This window comes from Chelonoidis abingdonii, chromosome 2, assembly GCF_003597395.2.
Source record: "Chelonoidis abingdonii isolate Lonesome George chromosome 2, CheloAbing_2.0, whole genome shotgun sequence".
Classification (NCBI taxonomy): Eukaryota; Metazoa; Chordata; order Testudines; family Testudinidae; genus Chelonoidis; species Chelonoidis abingdonii.
In genome coordinates this window covers 208,480,316-208,508,061 of record NC_133770.1, presented here as the reverse complement: position 1 = coordinate 208,508,061, position 27,746 = coordinate 208,480,316, and the positions used below count along the sequence as shown (strand labels likewise).

The 27,746-nt window shown below is 39.0% G+C and overlaps 1 protein-coding gene across 1 annotated transcript in view; it reads right to left on the bottom strand.

The window, feature by feature from the left end:
• Positions 1-27,746, bottom strand: part of PIEZO2 (piezo type mechanosensitive ion channel component 2) — a 485,914-nt gene that overhangs the window by 72,263 nt on the left and 385,905 nt on the right. The window contains exons 19-29 of the mRNA XM_075062935.1: positions 24,215-24,375; positions 23,231-23,407; positions 22,917-23,042; positions 21,238-21,438; positions 19,130-19,334; positions 18,895-18,996; positions 18,160-18,325; positions 7,278-7,521; positions 5,527-5,623; positions 4,124-4,283; positions 1,912-2,001 (exon numbers count right to left, since the gene is read on the bottom strand). Of these exons, the coding sequence (XP_074919036.1) occupies positions 1,912-2,001; positions 4,124-4,283; positions 5,527-5,623; positions 7,278-7,521; positions 18,160-18,325; positions 18,895-18,996; positions 19,130-19,334; positions 21,238-21,438; positions 22,917-23,042; positions 23,231-23,407; positions 24,215-24,375 (1,729 nt within the window). The remainder of the gene's footprint in view (positions 1-1,911; positions 2,002-4,123; positions 4,284-5,526; positions 5,624-7,277; positions 7,522-18,159; positions 18,326-18,894; positions 18,997-19,129; positions 19,335-21,237; positions 21,439-22,916; positions 23,043-23,230; positions 23,408-24,214; positions 24,376-27,746) is intronic.

Below are 27,746 nucleotides of genomic sequence, written 5' to 3'. Positions count from 1 at the left end.
AGCCATCTCCACAATCTGGTGCTCCGTAAGAGACTGATCCAAAGGCCACAGAAGTCAAGGAGAGATTTTTGATTCACTTCAATAGGGTTTTGGATCAGACGCTTATGTACCTAATTTTTGCAATAAAGAAACAATTTTTGAACAACTTGTTTAGAATCATCAGGGTCAAAAATTCTAGTAACTAAAAAGTGTCAACATAATTTTCTATTGATGGATCTGACCATTCCTTAGAAACAAATTATATTCTAGGTCTCTAACTACAGTATAGTACATATTCAGTTATATATTTGTACTATAGTCCAATGGATGATCAGATTTCTCTTTTTTCCTTGTGTTCAACTACTGCTAGAATTTCTCTAAGTCAATCAAACCGGTACAGTTGTGTAGGCAGCTCTCTATAGTCTATTGATGTGTATTATTGAATAAAATCAAACAAAGCACTCTTTGGCTTTGTTTTTGTTGAAGTCAGATTTACTGCAAACCCAAAACAATGATTTTTGAATACAGTACATTGGATTTTTATTTGTTTGTGTTTCCAAGTAACATGATCACTTTGACCTCAAATATGTCTATGAAGAATTAAAACAACGATGACTTCCTGCACAGGCATATCGTTTTATACAGTTAGGATGAAATTCACCCAAATGTATAGCAGCACCATCCACAGCACTTCTACACCAAGGAAAAGATTTACATGAGAAGAATGGCCACAGAGGAAAGCTTTGTAATGACTTCAGTTGGGTAGGTGTGGACTTGCCTGTTGGTAACGGGTCAGGTGAAACGTAACTGGATGTTTAGGCATGTCAGTACCAGATAGATAGGACATTTAGCACTTAGGGAGGCACTGAAGGCAGATTGGGAAATGAGGCAAGAACATTAGCAAGATGTGAAAGAAGCTGAGTGGCTGGGTTGGCTTTATACAGGAAAGAGTTCTTCAGACCAGTTGGAGTGAAAGAAAATATTTTCAATACAGATAAAACAGATTCTCATCCTGGGCAAAAGAAGAACAAACTGAACAAAAGAACCTACACACAAAAAAGGTCATTATGAATAAAGAAACAAGAGGTGAAATCCTGATCATATTGAAATCAGTGTGGTTTTTGCCATTCACTAGCCAGCTCAGAACCACAGCTTTGCTGATTAATCCCACTGCTACTGAAGTTTTTGTTTTTTATTCTGTTTTCTGTATCTCAGGGTCTCACTTGGTAACCTGTGCCTCTAGCAGGATTTGGCTAATCTGGCTCTACAAGTTATTAGTATTCTCAAATGGAAAAACAAAACCAATTATATTAACCGACATAGTCCCCTAAAGAGACAGATCCTGCTGCCACATTGCTAAAACGATAAGCAATGAAATTGTTAAGAATTTTGGAATTTCACTTATCATCCTTACATTTCAAAGGTAAAAAAACCCCACCTTGAAACTAGTGGGGAGGTTCACACTTTCTGTTGTTATTTACAGTAAAGGGCTATTTACAGTATATTTTCAGGCTTTCTACAGACTAAGGAAGTCAATATTGTATTGGTTTACATTTTGTCCACATTTTAAAGGTTATCTGCACAACCATTAGTTATAGAAAGACAATTTTATTTTAAAATGAAAATGTAGATCCTTTGGCCTAATTGTGTAGCAAAGGGTAGATTCTGCAGCCACAGAATTGTGGAATACGTGAAGGCTCTCAATTTACAGAATATAATTTCTATAATCAAGAAATTATATTTCAAAAAAACCAAACCAACATATAAGCACTTGTTTGGTTGTGTGCAATAATATGCAGAGAAGTAGGAAAGGGTGCTTTAGAAGACTAGAAGAATTCAAAAGAAATATCACTTCAGGTTCCCAGAAAAGGGTGAATATGCTGTAGAGTAGAAATAATCAGTAAAATAAATATAATAAATAATAATCCATACTGTCTCTTCAATTGATCCATTGATTTTTTCTCGTCTTCAATTCTTGCCTTTACTGCCTTGACAATTGTGGCCTGGAAAAGTTCAGCACCTCTACAGAAGAAATAGGGGGAAAATGTAACACTATTATGCTTCTACATTCCTTTTATGGCAAGTAAAATACAGAGAGAAGCTTACTTTATAAACTACTTAAGTAGTCTGAGACAAAACACTACCATCAGAAGGCCATTACAGAAATGAGAGCAATCACAGCATATTAATTTATTTGTTTTCCAGCAACCATAACCAGATTTTGGGCCAAATTCTGCAGTTGCTACTCAACCATTTAGTTACAGCAGACATTATCCAGGTGCTTGGGTTCACTGTTCTCAAGGACTCGAAGTCAAAGCCTAAGTGAGAACTCCTTGCACAACTGCAGAATTTGATCCTTTACTTGTAAACTATGGCATACATTAAATCCTCTTGTCTAGCATGGGCAGCTCCGCCTTTGAGTGGGTGGAGTTCTGCCTGCTTAGGCTTCAGTGAGCACAGCACGTGCTTCATGCTCACAACACAAAATGCAAATGCATATGACTCCTCAAATGAGTATGTGTTCCACTTCCAAACTGGAGGCATACTTGAACCTCGGTTAGTTAGTTAGGGGGTAACAAAATGGCTAGAGTTAATTTACTATCTGCCAGCGTGTATTAGTTCTTGATAAATATCTCCAGTATTTTGCATTTGCCTATGCTGAATTTTATCTGCCATTGTGTTGCCCAATTGCTTAGCTTTGCTAAGTCCCTTCAAAGTTTGTTGTTCTTAGCCTACTTCCATGTTGACAACTGACTATTCCTACTCTTTGTTTTCTGTTTCTCAACCAGTTTTTGATCCATGACAAAACCTTTCACTCCATGACTATTTAGTTTCATCAATAGTCTCTCTCATGAAGGACTTTATCAAGGGTATTTTGAAAGTCAAAATAAATTGGGTTTATTGTACTTCCTTTTGTTGTTGTTGACTCTCTCAGAGAGTTTTAGTTCACTAGAGGCCTTTATAAAAGCCATACTTGTTTGTTAACACTGCAGTGTGCAGACATCTAGAGGTTTCATAAGTCCATTTTAATTAATTTTTTAACCAGTTTATCTGGTACTGAAATGAGCCTCACTTACGTGTAATTCTCAGGATAAGCACATGCACTTTTAAAAAAATAGATACAATACTGGCATACCGTGTCAGTTCTGTAGAACAGTAGATTATTTTAATAGGAAGTACATATTGTTCGTAGCAACTCAACCACTTCATTCTTAAATGCCTAGACTCTTGGATGAACACCATCTGGCTTCAGAGACATATTGCAATAGTCTTACTGACAATTTAATCTTCTCTGGGTCAGGATTGTATGTTTCATAATGTTAACTGTGAACTAAAGATGGGTTCAGGTCACAAAGTTTGGATCCAAATCTAAACTTCCCCGAAGTTCAAGAATGTTTAGATCGCAGATTTTAGTGATGCAAGGGCCCAGCTCTGAAGTTTAGCTCTATCTAGCAATGTGTATGGCCCTCATCAGGGTAATATCTCAGTGCCTCGCAATTATTTATAGATTTTATCCCGGTGACATCCCTGTGACGTAGGAAAGTATTATCCTCAAGTTTACAGCTGAGGAATTAAAGCATTAGGTAGATTAAGTGACCTGCCCAAGGCTACACAGTGTGAACTGACAATATTTCCCTATGAACTAGACCATCCTTTCACTCTCCATTTAAACGTTTCCAGCCGGGGGGGGATGATGTTATCCAAGATTTTGGTCTGAGCTAGCTTTACTCTAAACATACAATGCATGACTATATCTTGGATTGGCTGAGTTGTATGAGAAAGGGAAAAGGTCACAGAGACAGCTACAAAATGAAGCACAAGCAGCCTTGGGACATTCAGTAAAATTCATCCAAGCGCAGAAAGCAGAGAGTTCTATAGCATCTGATTCAGAGGCCTTTTGCTGGCTTTTCCTTCATGGGTAGCCAATATGAGCAGCCAGCCAGAATTTCCCTTTAGAGGAAGAAATGTGTTTGCAATTTTTATTTGGTATCGATTGTGGAATAGTCAAACTTACATCAAAGTGTCTGGAGCTTGGGTCTGTCAGACACTTTATTGGCAATACTCAATATAAATAATAATAAAAACATACCTAATAATGAAGGATTTGGGTTGAATCAGTTTCCGTTATTACACTGAATGTTACCTTGATGCCAGGATCTGTGAAGCTTTTATATCAGCAACCACATGTAGGAAGTAGTAGCTCATGAAGACTCTTCTTTGCAGCAGCAGGAAAGCAAAGCATATACTGTCCCAAATAATGCCTGCCTCACCGCTAGGCAGTTTACAGTCTCCAGTTTCTTTAGCTTATATTAAAACAAAAACAAAAAAACAGAAATCACCAACACAAGAATTATCATCTTCTTAAATATGTGAGCACATCTCCATTCTGCCCAATGGAAATAAGCCAATGTTCTGAAAAGCCTTTTTGGGCCTGTAAATTGTTTTTCTGAAGATAACTGAAATGTACAATTCCATCTGATGTATGCTGTATTTTTTTTATATATATATAGGGAGTTATTTTTTGGATATCACAGAACTAAACCTAGATTTTGTGGACCCAGAGTGTAAATTCCACCTGCAAAGTTAACTGGCCTTGGGGAAGCTGGACAGTGCCCTGGAGTTAGACGATGAGGAGTGCAATCTGTGCATCACAGCTGGCTTGCTCTAAAATCAGAGAAGCCAGCCTTCTAGGTTTTGAAGTCTGTGCTCCATGTTGGAGTCTCAAAGCTTACTGCATGAACCATCTTGATTTTTGCAAGCCCCAGAGAGGTTTCTGTTGCCACTCAAAACTTGTGCATAATCAGGGCTGCACTGTATGTAATTTTATTTGGTGAACTGCCTTTGCATATCCTTTTCCTATTTAGATCAGAAAAAACAAACTAAAAAAATTTGAAAGAGAAAACAACTTTGCAGCAGAATTCCTAGGCAGGATACAGGTTTAGCCATTAAAATTTCACAGAACTCTATGTTCTACTGTTTTACAGTAGAAACCATTAAAAAAAAAATCAACATTTGCAAACCACTAGGCACAGACATTACAGGTAAATCTCTGATATGTTAAGATATCAGTATTTGTTATCTTTTGCCAAATACTGATTTAAAAAAAATTGTTATCACTGTATATACAGCAGATAGCACTCAGTTTTATGCAGTATTTGATCATGTTAGTCTATTTATCTCCTAGACTATACCTAATTTAGTTCACATTATATAATTTCAAGTATCAGAGGCGTAGCCGTGTTAGTCTGGATCTGTAAAAGCAGCAGAGAATCCTGTGGCACCTTACAGACGTTTTGGAGCGTGAGCTTTCATGGGTGAATACCCACTTCGTCAGACGCAGAAAGCGTCACCAACGAAAGCTCACGCTCCAAAACGTCTGTTAGTCTATAAGGTGCCACAGGATTCTCTGCTGCTATTATATAATTTGTTATCAATATATCAAATCAGTAACAGGAAAAATACATTTATCTGAAATTTTGAAAGGAGCCTAAATGTAGTTAACCTTTATTTATAGAAAAGCATTGGAAAAAATCTAACTGCACTTACGTTGATGGTATCCTTTAACTGTACAAGCCAAGCTAAATGCTTGAATCAACCAGCAACTGTTTCGTATTAATGACTCAATGTAGCCACATGCTCCTATCTGAAAAGCAAATGAAGAGACTGACATATAAAGATCAGAAACAAGTGATAAGAATGTTAGCACATCTGTTTGTTACTGCCACAGTTCCAGGAGGGCTGCATCTGTTTGTTCCTCTCTGTGTTCCACTCCACATGCTAAACATACCAGGAGTCACCAATCAGTCTTAGGGGGCCTTTAGTGGACTAAAATCTTTTCAGTCTTTCCACAAGGGTTGGGGCTCCCCTGGGACAGAAGGCCTCATCCCTTTGCTGGATCAGATAGAAAGTACTTTAAAAGCCCTTTCTTTGTCTGTTGGTCTCTGGAAACCCAGCTTGAACCTGTATATGCAAACCACCTACCATTGTTTTTAGTGCTTGGAGGAGCTGTGGTAACCCTCCTTCATGGAACAGAACACAATCATACAGAAACCATTCATAGATTTAATACAATAATCCCCAAAGGTATTTCATGGGGTTGCAATATCTGTCTCAGTTATATAAAAATGTGACTGCTAACAGTTACACATTTACATTATAAATAAAATGAAAGAGACTAAATAAAGAATACATTTCTTTGTCACTGAGATATACCATTTTAAAAATAAAAACTATTTCTGCCTTTTGTAGTGTGGGGTTTGGGGTTGGTTTGTTTTTTTAAAACTCCCTTTGCTTTTTTTTTGGATAGGGCATGATACATTTGCAGTGTGACACAAGCTGACAGTTTAAACAACTGCTATAGATTGGTCACCTGATTCTGCAAGCATTTATGAACATACTTAATATTACACATCTGTAATCCCATTGAATGCACCTGCATAAAATTAAGCACATATGTTAGCATTTTAGAGCATTTGTAAAAGCAAGTGACTAACAAATCAGTTTTGTTTCAACATGCTGATTTATATATATTTAAAATGAAAAATGCCTGTTTTCTTCTCAGTCCAGCAGTAAAAATGTTCAAAGGTAAGCTACAATTGCCAAAAATACATTTAAAGTGATCTTTTATAACATTTTAAATTATTGGCTTTTCTCAGCCTATTAAAGGCATCATAGAAGTGTTCTCTAACTAATGGTTTAACATTTATAAAAAGAACCTTAATATTTAAATAAAGCCTTAAAGAATTAAATATTGACATTTTCAGTCAAAACTTAGACCAGAATTAAAGGAATCTAGAAGTTGGTTTGCCATCTCTTACATCAGGCTTCCATATTCTCAGTGTCAGAAACTACAACACTTAGCATGATGACTGCCCAATGGCTCCAAAATGCCAATTATAAATAAATACCATAATGACACAAATAGTCTATTCATTGTAGACCGAACCTTGTAGTCCTTACAGATTTCTTACTCACACAAAGCTTCTACAGACTTCAAAGGAGAGCTTTCACATGTAAAGAATTCAGGATTTGTCTCTTTGAGAATTGCTTCTTACTTTGAGAACTTTCAAACAGCTGGATTGATCAAAATAGGTACACATTTTCTTATACTATATAAACCCATAGTAATTTTGGATACTGCATTTGCAGTTTCTGAATGAAACTCAGAAGACTCTTGCAAGCTTTAGTACAATTTTGTGATGCTGAAAGTAACGTTTTATGACTGCTTAATGACTGCACACTTTTGCAGTTAAACCACAAAAGAGTTCAGCACTGAAACTACAGATGCAGCCACTTACCGACAGTATGTTTTTCATTGTAATCACAAAGACATTGTATGCAATCAACCAGTCCCAATAACGTAGAATGCTTCTGATAGGTTTCAATAATAGATCACCACCAAAGAGCAGGAAATAGAAACAGGCCACCAAGTAACCCATACAAAATATGCTGATTCGTGTAGTTCCCGTGATGAAGATGATAGTAAGCACAAACCAGAAGAGGTAACTAAATATTATCACTTTATACATATCTAAGTAGGATCTGTAACAAGAAGACAGAAAAGAAGAAAAAAATTATTAAACTTTTTCTGATCATCCTCCTACACATCCTACAGACTACTGGCTTGACCCTACAAAGTGTGGAGCACTCTGATCTTGACTCAGCAAAGCTCTTACAAACCTGCTTAATTTCAATTCTAAAGTCAATGTAACTACTCCCATCATGTGCTTGATTCAAACTTAAGTGCTTGATGCAACAGTGGCAGAATGCTCAGCACCTTACAGGATCAAGTCCTTTGTCATAAAAGGATGGAAAATACATTCTTTACAAACTTCATGATGCTGTGATTTATGTGGCAATGTTGTATGTATGTAAAAGACTGTTTCAATTTATCGCTGAAGAAGTTTGGGTAACTGTTCAGCAAATCTATTTGTAAAACCCACCTACATTACCTCATTGCAAACAATTCTATACTTATTGATGATTTCTAGGGAATTCAGTCCGGTGAGAGGCCTCATTTTCAAAGTCAGCTGCTAAAAATATCTTTTTTCAATGCAGATCAACTGTAAGAGGTTTTGGGAGGTGTTTTCTGCAAAATGCCAGTGTGTTACAATTTACTGAAACCTTTGCCAAGGCAGGACTATCCGAAATCTGTCTTGATTGGGAGAAAGGAGGAACAATGCAGTGTTTCCAGATTCTTTAAAAATCTTGACTTAATATTTACTTACAAGGAGAACAGAGACTACACATTAGAAAATGTGCAAAAGGCTGTAGGGAGAAGTAGGTAGGTATAGCTAACCATTTCCAAACCAATAAATTCTTAGTTTCCCTCACTGGAATATTTTGCTTCCAGATGCACCACATGTTCAGGATCAGCTCATGCAAGCTGTGAAACCTGCTGTTCCAGGAAACCATGCAGGGAGAGCATGACATGAATGTTCACACCTTCTATACCAAACTACCTAAGGCAGTGGTCCCCAACCTTTTTCATCTGGCAGGCGCCAGACGACGAGCCATGGAGGACTGTGGTGGCAGACGAACATCTGCCGAAATTCTGCCGACAAGCAGCAATGTCAATACGTGTTGCCACCAAAATGCCGACAAGCAACGTCATCCAGAGGTGTTGCTGCCGAAATACATCTCCAAAGTTCAGGTATATCTGAAGTTTTCATTCAGACCCAGGCTTGCAACAAATTTCAGTTCTGGAGCAAAACGTCCCCACAGAGTTTGGGAGGTATTTGGATTAGGAGGCTGGTTTTGGAATAATCTCTTTTTAAAATTTAGATTATGCATGGATTAAATAGACTATATAACAATATAAAGCACATATTACATACACATGCATGCTTTTTTCTCATTTTTAAACATGTGAAAAGATCAATGCACCTTAATATTCTTACACCAAAGGAGGAGAAAAAGAAGAGCTGGGCTGGGCGTGCAGGCTCTGGGGTGGAGCCAGGGTGAGGGGACTGGGGTGCAGGAAGGGGCTCCGGGTGGGGGGGGCTCAGAGCTGGGGCAGGATATTGGGGCGCAGGCTTACCTCGGGTGGCTCCCGGTCAGCGGCGCAGTGGTGCTGCTAAGGGAGGCTTCCTGCCTGTCCTGGCACCATGGACTGCGTTGCGCCCTGGAAGCAGCAGGTATGGCCCCGCACAGCTCTCATCCAGAGGCACGCCCCAACAAGCTCCCATTGGCTGGGAACCGGCCAGTGGGAGTGCGGAGCCAGTGCTCAGGGCAGGGGCAACACGCGGACCCCGTGCCCACCCCCTCACCTAGGAGCCGGACCTGCTGCTGGCCGCTTCCAGGGTACAGCATGGTGTCAGAACAGGTAGGGACCAGCCTGCCTTAGCCGGGTAGCAATGCTGACAGGATTTTTAATGGCCCAGCTGGCGGTGCTAACTGATTAATATGCTGATTTATTGATTTTCCCTTTACCTTTAGCTGTATTAGCACTTCTGAAAATAAGCTTTATTTTTTATTGGATTATCCATGTTTTCTTCCAGGATATGCCTGAAAATTAATGGGACCTAGTTCATAAGATCTCTTCAGGGCCTTTCCTACATTTAATGGTATTTTTTCTTCTCCTGTTTTTCAAGTTCATCTCCTCTATCAGTACAGTAAGTTTCTTTTTTTCTTGTCTCCACCTGCTTTAGACTATAAATCCAAAGTTGCACTGGTTGTTAAAACCCTTTTTATTAGCAACCAAATGTTTATTTCATGCAAGTCTGAGCTGAAGTTTGTAATGATGATTTGCAGATCCTCTCTCATTAATCTAAGTCAGAATATGTGGGTTCCAAAGAATGCATTATATCTGCCTATCAGAGTGGTCTGCTGCTTCACCTGCTGTTGTCTCCTTGGCTGCAGGCATTAGAAGGGCCAGCTCTGTGTTAGTTGCTGGTATTAGGTCCTGGTGTTAGGGGCTAAAATATTTTCATGTCTCCATACTTTTTTTTTCTGTCCATTTCTAGGTTCTTGCACAGGAGTTTTTCTAAACTGGGATTTTCGCACATCACAAGCAGTGGGAACAGAGATCCTCCTGTCAAGCCATCTTGGCTTTGCCTCTAGAAAGTCTCTACTTTTTATTCTTTGGCTTTGTTTTGTTTTTTTTAAATTTCTTCACTTGTAGTTTCCTGCAGGCTTAGTTGTGCATCCCCTGAGAAATCCGGGGGTGGAATGAAATGTGGACTTTCAGAAAATCTCTTCCTTTGGGTTCATTTGTCACTGTTGATCTCAAGTATTTTCCCAGAAACAGGAAAGTTAAGAGATCAGTTTGGTTACAAGTTCTTTCTTCCGATTGTTCATACTGTAGTAAAAGCCTTTTAGCAATGCCTACTGGAACAGTTACTGTCAAGTGTCTCCTCAGGGGAGAAAAATCAGAAGAAAATCTTCAGATTGCTATGTAGAATTTCAGCTATATGACACTTCATGGACAGCAATGAGAGATGTTTGACTAAAACCTCATATGCAATGCTTTGAAATGTAAAGTGCCCCAACAGAGAGGATCTGGGCCAGATTCAGCCCTGGTGTTAAGCAGGTGCAAGTCCCTAGTTTACATAGGCACTCAAGTCAATATAGTTTTAATTTAGATTGTAAAATCTAATGTAGAGTGCAAGCTCCTTGGGGCAGGGACTGTGTCTGCTATTTGTTCTATAGGGCAACTAACACATTTCTGGATTCAAGAAAATAAACACATACTGATACCTTAGGCATAATCTGGTCCCACACTTACAAAGTAAGGGAATTAAGGGAAAATTACTCAACAGCAATTCTCTTTTCCCTAGTCCTCTCTTCTTCCTTTCTAAACAGCAAATCCAATAACAGGAAGCCTGTGGCTTTACCAACCAGAAGCATGAAGACAAAAGATCAGTGAAACCCAAGACTTCCAGAAGAAAGACACATATAATAAGATCAAAGGAAAACTACACCAAGCAGCACTTCTTGAGGGGAGCAGGAGAGATGTGGCATGGGGAAAGAGACTATAACAAACATAATTACTGGTGAGTAATCTTCCCTTGTTGTATGTCCTCCTCCTACTATTCCACCCAGCCACACTTACAATTAGCAAATATCACAAGTTGGGCCTTTGGCAGAGCGGGGGAGAAGGAACTTCTTATATATAACTACTCTTGGAGAATCTAATGGCAAAGAAACATTAATAAACAAGTACAGATCCATCTCGTAGTGCAAGAGGAAGTTATGAGGAAATGAACAGGTGGCCACCTTATAAATTTCAGAAGCAGATGCTTCTGCACTTTGAATCACTAAAATTGGCTACTGCAGAATGGAATTTAATAATTTTGCATGTAGTCATTTGGTTAATGGAATACAGTCTTGAACAAATCAGTCATAGTAAGAGAAGTGATTGTAAAAATGGCATCATGTAATGATATTGAACTCTTGATGGCTTTCTGTCTATTGTTACAACCTTTAGAAAGACAGAAACTATTGACTTTTATAAAACTCTGAGTGAGAGATCAGTACAATTCCAGAACTTGCTTTGCACGCAAAAAGACACTTTCTCTGATACAGCAAAGAAGGACTGGGACACAGCACAGGTAAACAAAAGGCTAATTAACATAAAATTCCCCCGAGTTTTGAATTGGACTCAGTGAGCATGTGAAAATTCAAGCACAGGTCCATTACAGAACATGGGAACAGGAATGCACATTCAACCTCTTTTGGAATTTGAATGGGGGAAAGTATGTCAAATCTGGGAATCAGGGATAGAAGTTGAGTGCCCCTGAGCATGACCCAGTCACTAAACTCCTTGGAAAAACTTTCAGCAGTGTATCTGCCTTGCTCAATCTCCACACGGTCAGTGTAAGTATTCCAGGCTGAAGAACAGGATCAAACATTCAATGCAGTTATATAGGGTATTTCTAGGAACGCACTGCAATCACAGATTTAGTTTCTAAATCAAAGGTGGTTGGACCACAGGGCCCAACACTCTGTCATGAATGTTTTTTTCTCCAAGAATCAGAGATAGGTTCCCATGAAAATATATCATGTCTCCAGAGTCTTAGACTCAAATGATCATGAGCAGGAAGGAGATAACTCCACTCTATCAGCAAAACTAAGCTATTCAAATAGGTATCCCAGATTATAATTAATGTCCTGAAACACACAGAGGTCCAAGCTCCACTTGGCAGAGACCATTACTATTCTTGTTATTAATAGATAGCTCATGCTGAACCAATCCACCATGATGCTCTCCTTCCCTTAGAGGTACACTTACCCAGAAAGAGGGAAGAAGAGAATGTATCTAGGGAGTCAGCCAAGAGGCTTTAGAAAAGATTGAAAAACTTCCAGTTAGCATGGCAAGTTTAATGTAGCTATAAGGAATATGAGCTGGACTCTGTTATGCTTCAGAATAAATTGTCAGCTTGTCATAAATATAAGTGGAAGGGTAGCAACCTTTAAGTATGTAGTAGCATAAAATCCCTCCTTGGCAGCTGTACTGGACTACTTTACCTGTAAGGGGTTAAACAGTTCAAATAGCCTAGTTGACACTAACCAGAAGGACCAATGAGGAAAGAAGATGCTTTCAAATCTGGGGGAGGAGGGGAAGGATTTGTTGTAGCTCTCTTTGTTTGTTCCCTCTCTGGATGGAGAGAGAAGCCAGCAGGTACAACATCTCCTGAAAACATACCTGGAATAATCCATCTAAAATTACAGAAATTGTAAGTAGGGCAAGGAAATGCATTAGGTTATCTTTTGTTTTAGCCTGTGAATTTTTCTATGCTACAGAGATAGTTTTATTTCTGTTTTTTGCAACTGTGAAGCTGAGCCCAGAGGGGAATCCTCTGTGTTTTAAATCTTTTATTTACCCTGTAAAGTTATCTTCTATCCTGATTTTGCAGGTGTGATTCTTTAATATTTCTTTCTTTCTAAATACAGTTCTTCTTTTAAGAACCTGATTGATTTCAGTGTCCTGAAGACAAAGGGTCTGGGTCTGTGCTTACACTGATAAAGCAATTGGTTGGTATACACTGGTCTACAATTTTTGAGAAGTCGTCTGCTTCAGAGATAAAATGTGGTATTTATTATGTATTTTGATGCGCTGAATTCAAATATGACAATTAAAACAACCGATTGCTACTGTTTCTAAGAATATTTAAGTTTTTACATTTTATGTCTTATGATGGTTAGAGTTTAATCATAAATGTAAACCGAGGTCTTCATGTGTTTATAGGTGCTTTACATGATAGATATTCACGCTGTTCCTGTTTATGTCAACACTTTAAAATCAGCAATATAGGCTTATGATAAATAAAATTTATTATGAAACAAAAGGCCAAAAAACTATATGTACATAGTTAGTCCTATTCAGTGGCTACTCGGCACTCTTGGATTGTCTTCTTGTATTCAATTAATGGAGCATTCTTTGTCACTGGTCCAGCAATTGTATCTGCAAGCCATTGATCGCTCCATTGCCCAGATAGCATTTCTTCTCCATTGTTTGCAATGTTCTAGTGAAAATCGCTCGTCGCCGTGCTCATCGGCCATGGTCCGCAGTTCGGTGGAAAAATCTAGATAGTGGCAAAATGTATCTTTAGTGACATGTTGCAACCAGGTTTTGTATGCCTTGAGAAGGTTTCACCAACAACCTGTAGTTGTCTGCCTTGTCGTTTTCGAGAAATTTATTGCCACTAACTGGAAGGCTTTCCATGCCGTCTTTTCCTTGCACGCAGTGCATGGTCAAATGCATATCTCGCAAGAAGTTCACGAATCTGAGGACCAACAAAGCTGCCTTTATCTTAGCTTCACTTAGCTTGAATTTTCCACGGAGGTACTTGAACTGTCTGTGTTTTGTCAATGGCACTTGACAAAGTTCTTCATCAGACCAGCTTGATGTGTAAGAGTGTAACAAATCTTCCTTGATTCAACAAGTGGTGGATGCTAAAATACTTTTCCTCCCAGGCTCCAATGACTGTTCGTGTGGCCAATCTTTCTTGATGTAGTGGCAGCAGAGAATCCTGTGGCACTTATAGACTAACAGATTTTTGGAGCATGAGCTTTCGTGGGTGAATACCCACTTTGTCAAGCCATGTGCGAAGAGGGTATTCACCCACGAAAGCTCATGTCCAAACGTTCTGTTTAGTCATAGGTGCCACAGGATTCTCTGCTGCTTTTACAGATCCAGACTAACACGGCTACCCTCTGATACTTGATGTAGTGGGAATCTCTTGCTACGACACCTCATTCACAGAGAAACAGCAGTATTTGTGTATCCATCTGACCAGACCAAGACGAGGCAACACCTCTCAAATCGCCCCACAAAGCTGCCACTGATGTTGGTCATAGTTTATGCACCTCAAAAGTTGTTTCATGTTGTCATAGTTTCCTTCATATGGACTGCAGTGACCAACTGGAATTGATGACAAAACATTGCCATTAATGCAGCAAAACGCTTTTTAGAGACTTCTTCGATGAATCAATGAACAAGTGCCCAAAACTCAATCTGGATCGTGAACGATGTGGAGGCTGCCATCACACCATCGATGTTGTTGCAGGCTACAAGATCACCTTCCATGAAGAAGAATGGGACAAGATCCTTTTGACGGTCATGGAACATGGAAACCCTAACATCACCTGCCAGGAGATTCCACTGCTATAGTCTGGAGCTCAACAGCTAGACTAGAGTCAATCAACAATTTTAAGCATCATTTTCATTCTCAGTGATCCAGAATTAGTAAAGTTTGACTACATTTATTTCAGAAGCATTTTGGCTGTAGAGCAGTGATATTATTCTCAAACCTCCCCAGGAAAGGGGGTGAAGGGGCTTGGGGGAATATTTTGGGGGGATAGGATTCAAAGTGACCCTTCCATGAATTTTTGTGTAAATCTCTTGGTGGTAACAGCAATACCATCCAAGGACAAGGAAAGGAATTTGTGCCTTGGGGAAGTTTTAACCTAAACTGCTAAAACATAAGCTTAGGGGGTTTTCATGTGGGTCCCCACATCTGTACCCCAGAGTTCAGAGTGTCGGGGGGGGCAGAACCCTGACACAGTTAAATTTCAGTTCAGAATCTTTATTAGTAGTGATGCCACATCAGTGAAGAAGAACACAGCTTGATCTTTAGATCTCAGAGTGAATTTGCAATACTGACAGCTAGAAAAGTCATCTCCCTCACTTGTGAACTGAGCAAATTTTATATGGAAATCTTATAGGGAGAAAAACTGGCATGATATTATTATTTTTACAGTCACTTCTTTGACTATGATTGATTTAAGTAAATCTAGTTTGTTTAGTTTTAAGGCTTCTTCTAATTTCTCAATGATATTAGTAAAAAGGATCTCCTCATTCTGCTCTTCAGCAAGTCAATGGGAACTGCTACATTCAACACTTCTGAAAACCAGGCACTAGCTCACTTTAGATTAAAGGAAGATATGCCCCTCGTTCTTGCAAACTATGATGAGACATAGCCAATAGATATGGGTCAAGGTTACCTGAAGCCCTCTCAAAACGCTTGGCTCTATTATACATATGCAAGAGTTTTCTCAGTCCAACTAACGTGCTGTTACTCCAGTCTATGAACAATTCAAAACTCAGAATCTCTAAATATGGCTAAAACAGTTGATATTTTAGTCTCAGAGTTTCCATATAGTGTATACTCTGGTAAAATATAGTAACCAACGCGGAAGTCATTAGATTGCTGTTGCTTATTTGGTCCTTGAGTTTTCTAACAAGTTTATTTTTCTTGCTGTTTTTTCTGCCTTATTTTTCATTTTATTTTCTCCATAACATGTCTCTACACAACAGATCTACGCAACATAAATGCATTAAATATATAAGGCACATAAATTTCCATGCTTAACCAGAACAAGTATAGTCACAAACGTGTGTGTTCACCCCTAACACAATTAAACAGATTGCTTCTCTGGATTTTCTTTTTTTCATATCCAATACTTTCCAGCGACAACATTGCCAGCCCATAAACATGAGACTTTTATGAAAAGTCTGTATACTGTTAGTTACCCATATAAGAGTCTATTTTCTCATCACATCCAAAATACCACCTTTGAATATACATAGAACAATCTAGGACTTCAAGTAATTTTACATATGAATCAAAAGGGAGAATTTGGTCTTAAAGTTTATGGAAAGGCAGCAGTCCAGCTAAGGTTGAGGTTACTTCCCAATGAAAGCCTCATTTTGCCTCTTAACCAAAAATCTTCAGAGAATACTCTTTGTGCTGCAGGTGCTTCACATTTGGCCAGCAGACAATTTCTACCATATTTCTGGGAATTCTAAAAGTTATTCTGGATTTAGATAAAAATAAGTCGATCAGGACTTTTAAAAAATCTGCTAAAAACAGCTGTTCCTAAAAAACCTAAAATGAAATTTATTTGAAAGCGCTTGATGCAAAGGGCTGATTTTGTGAGGGGAAAGGATGTAATTGGGCAGTTACTCCATGGAGTGATCTGCATGTCCATCAGGCTCCTGTGGATATTAAAAAAAAAAGCGAGGTCATTTAAAAAGCAAAGTGAGTTTTAGCCCTTTTATTTCTGAAGAGAACTTTTAAATGCAGACTCACTGACATTTGTCACAGCGATTTTTCTGAACTAAATCAAGAAAATTACAACATATTCTCACTGTCCCCTGGCTTTCTTGCCAGTGATGCTTTTGCCTAGAACCTCTGACTCAATGACAGCTTGGAATAATCTTCATTTTCTGTGCACCCTCCTCAGATATTAGCTCAGAGCTACAGTAGATGTGGCAGCTGTGGCAACAAGTGGAATTTAATACTCTTCGTGTAGTATTGGAGCCAACGCCACTCCCTTCCCTTCATTCCTCCCAATTAAGCCCCACTGTGGCAGATACTTTCTGTAGGTATTTCTGGTTGCTGATAAGACTCCAGGAAATCATCTCCACTTGGTGCAATATCTTGTAGGGAGATGGTGGCACCAGGCCTCATCCTGTTAGCAGCTGCCTGTTCTCAATGGCAGCAGAGTGCATAAAGTGCTATAATCTCCAAATAAGCATGTCAGCTGAATGCATTTCAGTGAGTTCATCTTTAAAGCTATTCATGGCTTTGGCCACAGTTTCCAATAGAAACAATAGGATCCATTTAAAGATTTTATGAAGGGATTGCAATTACAATGAGTGTCTGATGAAATAATAACAGTTTTTCAATAAAAGACAGCTTTTGACTCTGCTCCTTTTCAGCTATCTGCTGATAACATGCTTTCTGAGTCACAACAAACATCCAGGGGGCAAAACATAGATGCTAATGAAGTTTCTCCCATAGTTTTTCTTGTAAATATTGCACCAACCCTTCAGAAATGCAGAAGGCTAGATGGCCAGCTATGCTGAGCTTACATACACAGCAGCTGAGGAGCAGGGAGAAGATGGCTCCAGTATTATGAGCTGCTCTAATTTTCGACAGCTGGAATAGTTACATAAGAGCTGCTCCATGTGCCAAAGATTGGCTGGAGCAGTGTGTTTCTGGCTCCACCCCTTCTTTTATCTCACACCACCCCAACAGACCTCCAAAGTCCCTGGGTGGGAAGGAGGTGTCATGCCGGGGAAGTACCTCAGCTCTCCATATGAGACAGCTTAATGTCCCCTTTGCCCTTATTTGGGTTGGGTGAAGAATCATCTCTTCCAGAGAAGATTTTTGTTTGTTTAAATAGTGTACGATCTTCTTCAATTTGGAGCAAAGCTGCAAGATGTAATTAACTGATAAATACATTTGTGGTATTAAAGACACACATAGACAGGGCCTAACTCGGTCTCGCACAAGTGCATGGAGCAGAGAAGACAAGGAATAGATCAGGTGCACCACCCTGTACCCGCCAGGAAACCCAGGGAAAGATTTTGTCTCTTCAGGCACAATCCCTCCTTGAATTCCAACTGCCATGTTGTTGATCTGTACCTTCCGCATGGCACCACCAAGGTTGTCAGTGGGCCATCTACACCGAGATACTCAGAAACATGCTCACCAGTGCTGGAAAGAGCCTTCTAGGTAATACTATATGCCCTTTCCAGCTATTTCTTATGGAAGATAAATAACTTACTGCTACACAAGATGTATGTTGTAAAATGGAAAAATTTAAGACCGATCTCAATAGAGTTGGAAGCCAGAATTCCAACACTCTTATATTATAGATACCTTCAAAATGGAGAACTTTAAAAAGAAGATACATTGTAATTTCAAAATATTCCAGACCCAGCATTACCGGCAGTGAATGAAGTCAGGAACAGGGTTGTGCTGGCTAAATGACGCTGCATCAAGGTTCATGCAAATTTCCACATTGTCCCCAGCCATGATTCGCACAGCAGCCTTATTTTCATCCTCAAACATTTGTCTTTGTAAGGATGCACAGAGCAGCAACATGAAATCATCTGGAAAAATGAAGATTTCACTGTAAGAATTTCAGCCATTAATTCAGATCTATTGTGTAATGCTGAATGCTATCGGTGATATGCTATAATCTAATCACAGCACAGTAGTTCTTACAATGATCCCCGTAAGACTGCATTATCTACAATGCACTGTAATGCAAATTTGACATTTATTACTACATTTCATTTTCACCTGATTATTTCACTTCCATGATTTTTTTCTGAGAAGGAGATTAAAGGGAGGAAACAGAATTCAACACTTTTTGTCCAGCTTTATTAAACAAAAATGTACCAGTTGCATAAATTACTGAACATTTAAATGCACTGATTTTATAAAAACACAATTACTGTTCAATGTACTGTGTTGGTATATTGCCTAGTGCAATGGGGTCTTGGTCCATGAATAGGGTCTCTAGGTGCTACGGTAAGTATTTAAATATAATAATAATGCCCTGTAGAATATGCCAAGTTGCTTCTTCAAAACAAATAAAGCTTTGTAATATACTTTTGCATGATTTGAAACCAAAGAAAAGTAAACAATTTTCACAGCTCTGTGTTAAAATACTTACAGACAAGAAAAACAGGATTTGGTCTTTCAATGAAGTCTGGAAAGTATAACCACTTTATGATGTTGGAGTTGAAGTTGGCATTAGGGCTTCTCCATGGATAGTCTACAATAAACGGAAGCATGCAAAAATGTAATCAATAGTTTATAACAATTACTTTCATTTTAAAAAAAAAATCTGTCAATTTTCCAGCAGTTTCCTGTAACAGCAAATGGCCTTAAAAGGTAAGTGACCCTACCTTTACAAGGAGCAGGTGGAATACCAATACAAATGAAGTACTGAAATATAATGGTACATGCCAGAAAACAGCAGTACTTTGGCCAAATCTCTGCAATAGCTTTTCTTCTACGTCGATATAATACAGCAATTAACCAGAAGGCATGAATCATGGCAAAGAAATCCATTCGTTGACCAATTACATTAACTGACAGTAGGAAACAGGTCTGTGGAAAAAGTAAAGAAACATATGCAGCATTTACAATCCCTGAGATGGTCAGGGCAGATATAATAAATTAACCTTTCAATCTGATTCTTGGAAACTTGATGTAGCTGAGTATAGCTCTTCACATACTAAACCTCTGACACGGTTAATAGTCCTCCAGCACCCCACACTTAGTGTAATTTTCTATCAACACTGACTATCTCAATACAACTGTAAAGCAAGTTTCCATTTCATGCTACTAAAAAGATATAAAATGGCCAGAACATTGTCATGGATAGCCTAGATTGGAAATGCTTAATTGTTGCCAAGCAAAGTATGTCACTTAGACGTATATTTTGATACTACTTACAGATGTTAGAAGAATGAACCCATAAAGAAAAATAATAACTGGAGGGCATCCTCAGGTGGGAACCACATAAAAAGAATAAGCATTCAGACAATGTCACTTTTGTTTACTACAGACAAACAGCTCAATTGTTCTGAAGTGGTTTATTTCAGTGTTATTTTTAAGCTCTTTTTCCCAGGGTAGTTTCTACTCTCTGGTTGCACTTAAAACAGTGCCTTTAGGCGATGCTGTGATGCAAGACTTGTTTTAGAACTCAGTGAATAATTCATAGTGAATCATTTAGTCAATGAATTTCATCATTTCTCTCTCCAGGAACTGCTCACACACAGCGATGGTCTCAATTTTTGTGGCTAACTAATTTTAGTAAATTGCTCTCAAGGATGGCTTGTTAACCATTATTACATTGATTATTTGGAATTTGAGAGAGATGTTGGTTAGTTCTGATTAGACTCATAAGCATACAGTAACTTATAATTGGGTTTCCACTGCAAATATTTATGTACTTGAGCTGAAAGCCTGCCTTTTACACAAACTTTCTTGCCACTATGCTAATTTTCTTAATTTGAATATTAATGAAAATTGAACACAAAAGGTGTATGAACATAGCTGAAGCAAATTCACTGTTCTGTTCAAACAAATACTTGTAAGTGTTTTATGAGGTATTTACTCAGCATTACTTTAGTTTCAAGATGGATTAAATTTTGTTTTGTCTGTATGAGTTGGTGCCAGACTAGGAGGAGAGAGAGGGCAGAGGGATGGTGGAAGTTAGACAGAGATGCAGGTCGAACAAGAGATACAGAAAGAGCATGGAGCATGGTCTAACCTCAAATCTGCCCTACCACTTTGCCCATGCTGCTGCTGGCAAAGCAGAGCAACATCATACATGGAATACAGCATTGGCCTGGGACTCAGATCTGCCACTGACTTGCCACATGACCTTGGGAAAATCACTTCCCCTGTCTGTATCTTTCCCTGCCCATGCTTTGTCTGTCTTGTCTATTTAAGTAGTAAGCTCTTGAAGCCAAGAAGCACAGTGGGGGACCAAGCTTCTTGGATCTACCATAATATAAATAATACTAAAATAAAGAGGGACTTATTTCTTTTCCCAGCTCCTGCAACAGACCTGAGTGCAGCAGGAGCAAGAACAGCTAATATGTACTTAGCCATAAATGGTAGCCTGCCAGCTGCAGCTTTTCTTCTCTGCTCTCATGGTACTCAAGTCAATTGTAGGTGACATCAGTGGATGCCCCTTGCCAATCCTTCCCTGAATAACACACAGTCTTCCCTTTTGGTGAATTAGAAACAGAGCACAGGAATGAGAAACAAAGTATATTGAAAAGAAAAGAGAGAAAAACAAGAGAAAAAGCATGCAGTGGGGAAGATGGAGAGGGGGAAGAGATGGTGGTAACTGTGCCTAGACAACTCTAGCCCTGGCGAGAGTAGCGGATGAGGAAGCAGCATGTTGTCAGTACATTTCTAACCAACGAAACAAAACGACCAACAAAACAAAACACAAGGTTGGGAATCATTGTCTTAACCACATGAATATGTTATTTACCTCCAACCCAAACTTGTAGAAGAAGTAGTTTATGAAATACTTGGCACAGTTTACAAGTCCATCATCCAAATGTAATCTTGTAATGTCATGGAAAATGGTTTTAGTCACAGGTGCAGTAAGATTATTTCGACATCTATAGTACTCCTGATGCCGGTAAATTGTAACTTCAAAGGCCAGAATAGCCAGCATCAGTAAGTTATTCTACAAAAGAAGCAATGCAAAGAAGATACAATCAAAACTGAAATATGAGGAGTTGGAATTTTTTTCTGAGAAGCATAATCAATGAATATTCTAGTTGATGTTCTTGTTTTATATTGCTGTAACAACAAAATGTTTTGGGATTTAATTTAAAAATGGGAAGCTTACTTGAGCAATAAAATGCATCAAGCGTTTACCAATTCCACAATTTCTGTTCCTCCCTCCGGAGGGGGTAGAGAGACCTACTCTTCTTCACTGCAGGTGTCATGATAACTGAGCTTCTGAATTCATACTTTAATATCTGCAATGCCACTGACTTCTGCTCTCACCAGCAAAACAATGGATGTGCTTGATAGCGTCCTTTTGGTGTTGTTTTCATAACCCTATTTTACATGGGCTGTTCACCTTGCCTCTGTTGGTGCAAGAGGGAACAGCAGCACAATTAAGTACTGTCAGACTGCTCTTTTATGTGATAGAAGACCAGAAACTGTGCATTTGTCTCATATTTTGGCCTTATCTTGCTGGAATCACATGAAGATAAGAAGCAGAGAACCTGAACTGGGCTGGGTCAGCACTGAGAAAGTTACACTCTAGAGAAGAGTGTAGTTCTAACTTCAACAAATCCGAACACTGTATGTTGAATGAATGTAAATCTGAAGACCAGTGAAGGTACCATACAGGTAGGTGAAGTAAGTCACTGATTGTTTTTTTTTAAATTCAGGATGAGTCACAAATGATAATTAAACCTGTGATATAATCTAAGTTTGCAGTGACTCAACCATGATTTTTTCAGCCGTTTTCCATGCAGAACACTTAATCCTTAATCATAAGTAATGGACTTCAGACTCTCTAATTCTATGGATCGCCTTCGGGTGCCGACATAGAGTAAAACTAAGAAATGTTTAATCCAAATGAAAGTAACAAAACATACCCCGCCTGCATTAAACAAAACAAAAACTAGAATAAAGACATAGGATTATTGCTGTTTCCCCTCCCACCATCCTCACCTCCCCTCAAAAAATCCAACATTTTTTCCAAGTTGTTTCTTAGGAATAAAAGTGTTAAAAAAACAATTACAGAAGAAATGTGCTGCCAGTCAGAGACAATTATCCAGATCAAACATTTATCTTAGATCTTATAATATCTGAAATGGATGCATGTTGTTACTTCTTAAAATCTTGTCAGACAAATTTCTTGCTATCCTTTTAATCCATAGTAGAGCAAGACAACTATGGTTCTGTGTGCATCTTATCTGAATTGTTGCATAGAATATTCTTGAGTTAGGGCTGTAGGAGTCATGCATAACAGGACACTTGCCCTCTACCCATACACTACTTTTTTTTTTCTCCATTGCCCATAGCTAACAATTCATGGAATGATGTATTTTGTGTGTGGCACATGATCCATTTCAAGGACACTGAAAAGTTCATCAGGGAGTAAGAGACAGTCAGTCTAAATGCAGAAAAATGTAGAGCAGTTACCCTTAAGTATACAAGCAGGGGATAAGACTTCCTTAATCCAACCCACTCTGTAGGATCAATGGGTGCGCTGTAAAGAAGCGATGTCTTCAGTTCTTCACTGCCTATGTCAGTTTCATTTTCTGTAGGCTAAAATGCAAACAACGATAAGTTCTTTAGTTAGAGTCTCTTTGGAGCCACTGGGGGCAGGAATCATGATGGCTCAGCAGAAACACATCAGCTGAACTGCAGCTTTGAACACTTCACATGCTTCCTTTGGCTCTGTCCTTTCACTGAAGTACCTAGCAATTAAACTCTTAATATGCACTACTACTCACCATTGTACAGTTACTGGAAAAGGTGCTAGGGTCAATAGATGTGAGCTGATATAACATTTTGCAGACGATAATCACACATGTCCAAACAGTGCAGACACTTGATGCCAATGGGCGGAATTGAGCATATGGCAAAGCAAGAGCCCAGGCAATCAAAAACACAAAGTTAAACAGAGACACCTGAAAACACAAAACAGAAATTACACAGAGCAGCCAGACGACCAGGCACCTTAACGTGACCTTTTTATACCTAGAATACCTCACACACACACGTCATTGAAAAATCCTTCAAAACAAGGGCCAAAAACAAGATCTAAGAAAAGTAATGAAATAAAAATTTAAAACAGCTCTTGATGTGATGCTAGACATGGATGTCACTGAAACTCAACAGCAGTTAGTGGCTGGCAGGAAACGTAGCAATCAATTAGGATGAAAACAATTCTAACTTCAAAATACTATTAGCACCACTAGCCCACACAGTGGCATGCCCACTCTACAAGTATGGTTTTAAATAAAAAGGGCCAAACCTGTGGCCCTGCTTTTTTTGCAGCAACAAAGTGTACACATTGGTGTGCTGGGGGTGGTAGAAAGGCTGATTTTTGTGGTAGGGGACTCACACAAATGATTTTCTATGCTCACCAGAGTTCTCCTTCTCATCTGAAGGGGATGCTGGTGGGAGGGAGAAAGACAGACGGAGTATGACTTTGGTTCCCCAGAAAATTAAACAAAAACCCTAGTATCTTCATTGGTGGAGAGGACTGGAGGTTTTCTGGGTGAGAGGGGTCCCCATTCCCAACTGATGACTTTAAGTGAAGATGGGACTTTAGGGTTTGATTAGGCACCAGCATCTGGAGAGCCCAGCTGGATCATGGACACCCAGTTAAGCCGGCACCTAAGAAGTAGGTTGGAATGAGGTTTGGCCCACTGCTGTGGAGCCAAGAAGCATCAAGAGAAGGATAAGATTTTGTCAGCACAGGTTTTACTTGCCTCTTTCACTGTGACCCAGATGATGTATGAAGAAACAATTTTGATAATATGCAGCTCCAAAAGCCACCACACAAAAACTTGCAGTTTATGAAAATATTCCAGGAATTTCAAGAATAGCACTGTGAGGCGGTCAATCACCAGATGCCACTTATTCTTTAAATCTGTAAAGACAAACACGATGGAGTCACTGAAAAACTGTCTTTTCCTTTGTTACTTCCCTCTTCAATAGAAAATAGTAAGACAGAATTTTTTCCACTCAGCCCCAAAACAAGAGACATTAAGGTGAGTAAAATCAGCTCTGACTTTCAATGGTGGATTAAGACTAAATGGGGCCCTCCCCAACAACAAATCAAAGGCTACCCACTACAAAAGTACTTGTGGCACTGACTGTGCATCCATTGGCCCCTACAGACTCAGGGCCTGGATCTGTGAATCCCTGGATCCCTGCCTTAACCCACCCATTGATCCTGTAGAACTAAAACAGTTTAGTTTGATTATATTTAGTGCATATGGTTCTAGTTTGTTCAGAAAAGCGTAAACATGAAAGTAATTCACAGAGGATATTTCTTCCTAGCAAACCTTTATGTCAGCCTTGAGCAGAATCACATTCCAACTCTGAAAATTATATTGCTGAGAGTCACAATGTGGAAATGGAAAAGCCTGCCTGATGCTAGCATAGGGCCGAACACTGCTTTCTAAAAGCTGAATATGCCACCGAGATGGTTAAAAACATGTTCACAAGTCTCACAGACGTTTATAGGCCTCTGGGAAGAGCAATATACTGTAATAGAGCTTTCTGAAGAATTTTGCAGAGTCTGCAAACCCTCCCTGCAGGGTTTTGCTTGAAATACAATTTTAGTTACCTCCATAGTACACTTAGCATTAGCACTGCTCTGTTTCATACTCATAATACACTACATCAGAGAATACTGTATTTTGCTAATCAATAAATGAAGGACTTGATAAACACAGAGGTAGCATCACAGATGTACTTTGCTCATTTATCTTGACAAATGTAATTTGCAGGGAGGAGCCAGTCACAGATGTAAGCCAGCAGGAGCAGTTTAAAGCAGGTAGTGTGGCACCCAGGAAAAGAAAGGGGAAAGATGGGGCCAGTCAGAGTTAAGCTTCCGGTGCTCCTGAGGCCCAGCATTATGTGGAAGTGACCCTCACTTGGGCACCACTAGGCTCCATATCCTTGGGGAAGAAAGGAAAAAATTGAAGGGAGGAGCCAGACAGAGACAGAAGGTGACAGAAGCAGCTAAAACAGGGCCTGTCAGACAGCAATAATGTCACCACAAGGCTGTCCACAGTTTTCACTCTGAACATTCTCTGCCCTGTCCTGTTTGGCTGTTTGCTTCTATTCCTTCCTGTCTCCTTCCTTAGTCTCTTCACTTCAACTTCACTCCACCTGCTCTTCAGGCTGCTCTCCCCTTCCTTTCTTCCTTCCTTCTTCATTGCTCTATTCCCCTTACAGTCCCCCCTCCCTTCAATGTTCCCTCTCCTTTCCTTTATTTTTCCAGCTAGCAAATACTCTCCTAACTAAACCTCACACAAAGGAGTTTAATTCCAAAACAACAACAAAACAAACAAACAAAAAAAATGATGGCACTAACATGACGTTTGCCAACCATCACTCTCTTCTCTCTGCCTGTGTGTTCTATCCCTTTCCCGGGGACTTTTGACTGTCTTGTCTATTTAGTCTGTACAACCTTTGGGACAAGGATTCTCTCTTATTCTGTGTTGCCACAGTGCCTCGCGAGTTGGTCTCTAGGCACTAGCGTAATTCATAGATTCCAAGACCAGAAGGGATCACTTTGATTATCTTGTCAGACTACCCATATAACAAAAGTCATAGAACTTCCCAAAATAATTCCCAGATCAGATCGTTTAGCAAAACATCCAATCTTGATTTAAAAAATTATCACTGATGGAGAATCCACCACAACCCTTGGTAAATTGTTCCAGTGGTTAAGTGCCCTCACCATTAAAAAATTATGCCTTATTTCCAGTCTGAAATTTGTTTAGCTACTACTTCCAGTCATTGGATCCTGTAATATCCTTCTCCTCTTGGCTGAAGAGCCCATTATTAAATATTTGTTCCTTCATGTAGATTACAGACTGTAATTAAATCACCCCTTACCCTTCTGTTTGTTAAGCTAAATAGACTAAGTTATTTTAGTCTAGCACTGTAAGGCATGTTTTCTAATCTTTCAACCATTCTTATGGCTCTTCTCTGAACCTTCTCCAATTTATTAACATCCTTCTTGAACTGTAAGCACTAGAACGGGACACAGTTTTTCAGCAGCAGTCGCATCAGTGCCAAAAACAGATAACCTCTCTACTCTTATTTGAGATTCCATTGTTTATGCGGCCAAGGACCACGTTAATTCTTTTGGCCACACCATTACACTGGGAGCTCCCGTTTACCTGAATTTCCTCTATGACCCTTAAGTCTTTTTCAGAGTCACTGCTAGAGAGTCCCTCATCCTGTAAGTATGGTCAACGTTCTTTGTTCCTAGATGTATACATTTTGGTGAATTAAAACGCATATTGTTTGCTTGCACTCAGTTTACCAGTGATCTAGATCTGAAGCAGAGACCTGTCTTCATTAACAATACTCCCCCAATTTTGGTGTCATCTGAAAACTTTATCAGTAAGAATTGTATGTTTTCTTCCAAGTCATTGTTAAAAATGATAACTACCACAGGCCCAAGAACCAACTGGTATGAGACTCCACTGAAAACATACCTGCTTGATGAAAATTCCCCATTTATCAGTAAGCCACTTCTTATTCTATTTAATGTGTGCCATGTTAATATTATATCGTTCTAGTTTTTTTAATCAAAATGTCATGTGGTACCAAGTCAGAAGCCATACAGAGGTCTAAGTCTATTATATCAACATTATTACCTTTATCAACCAAATTTGTAATCCCATCAAAAAAAGATATCCAGTTAATTTGAAAGGATCTATTTTCCATAAACCCATGTGGATTTGCATTAGTTACATTACCCTCCTCTATTAACTGAGTCCCATATTAGCTGCTTCATTATCTTTCTAGAGATCTAAGTCAGGATGATAGACATATAATTATCTGGATCATCCCATTTACCTCTTTTAAAAGTTGGCATAACATTAACGTTCTTCCAGTCTTCTAGAACTTATTGAAAATCAGCATTAAATATCCAGTGAGCACTTCAGCCAGCTCTTTGAAAATTCTTGGATGCAAGTTATCTGGTAATAATTTAGTTTTAATTAACTGTAATAATACATTATAAGGTACCAATATATGATGCAGTACATATGTATTATAAAAACAATATAGTCTTAGGACCTGATCCTGCAAGTTGATCCATGGATGTGGACCCATATGCCCGTATCACTGAAGTCAACTGGACTGCTTCTTGTCAAAGAGTTTGCCAGCCAGATCACTTTGCAGGATCTAGCATTAGCAATCTGAAACTCACTAGCTCACAATGCTATTTGATGAGAGGTAGAGTGAGACCACTTTTTTAAAATGAGAATTATT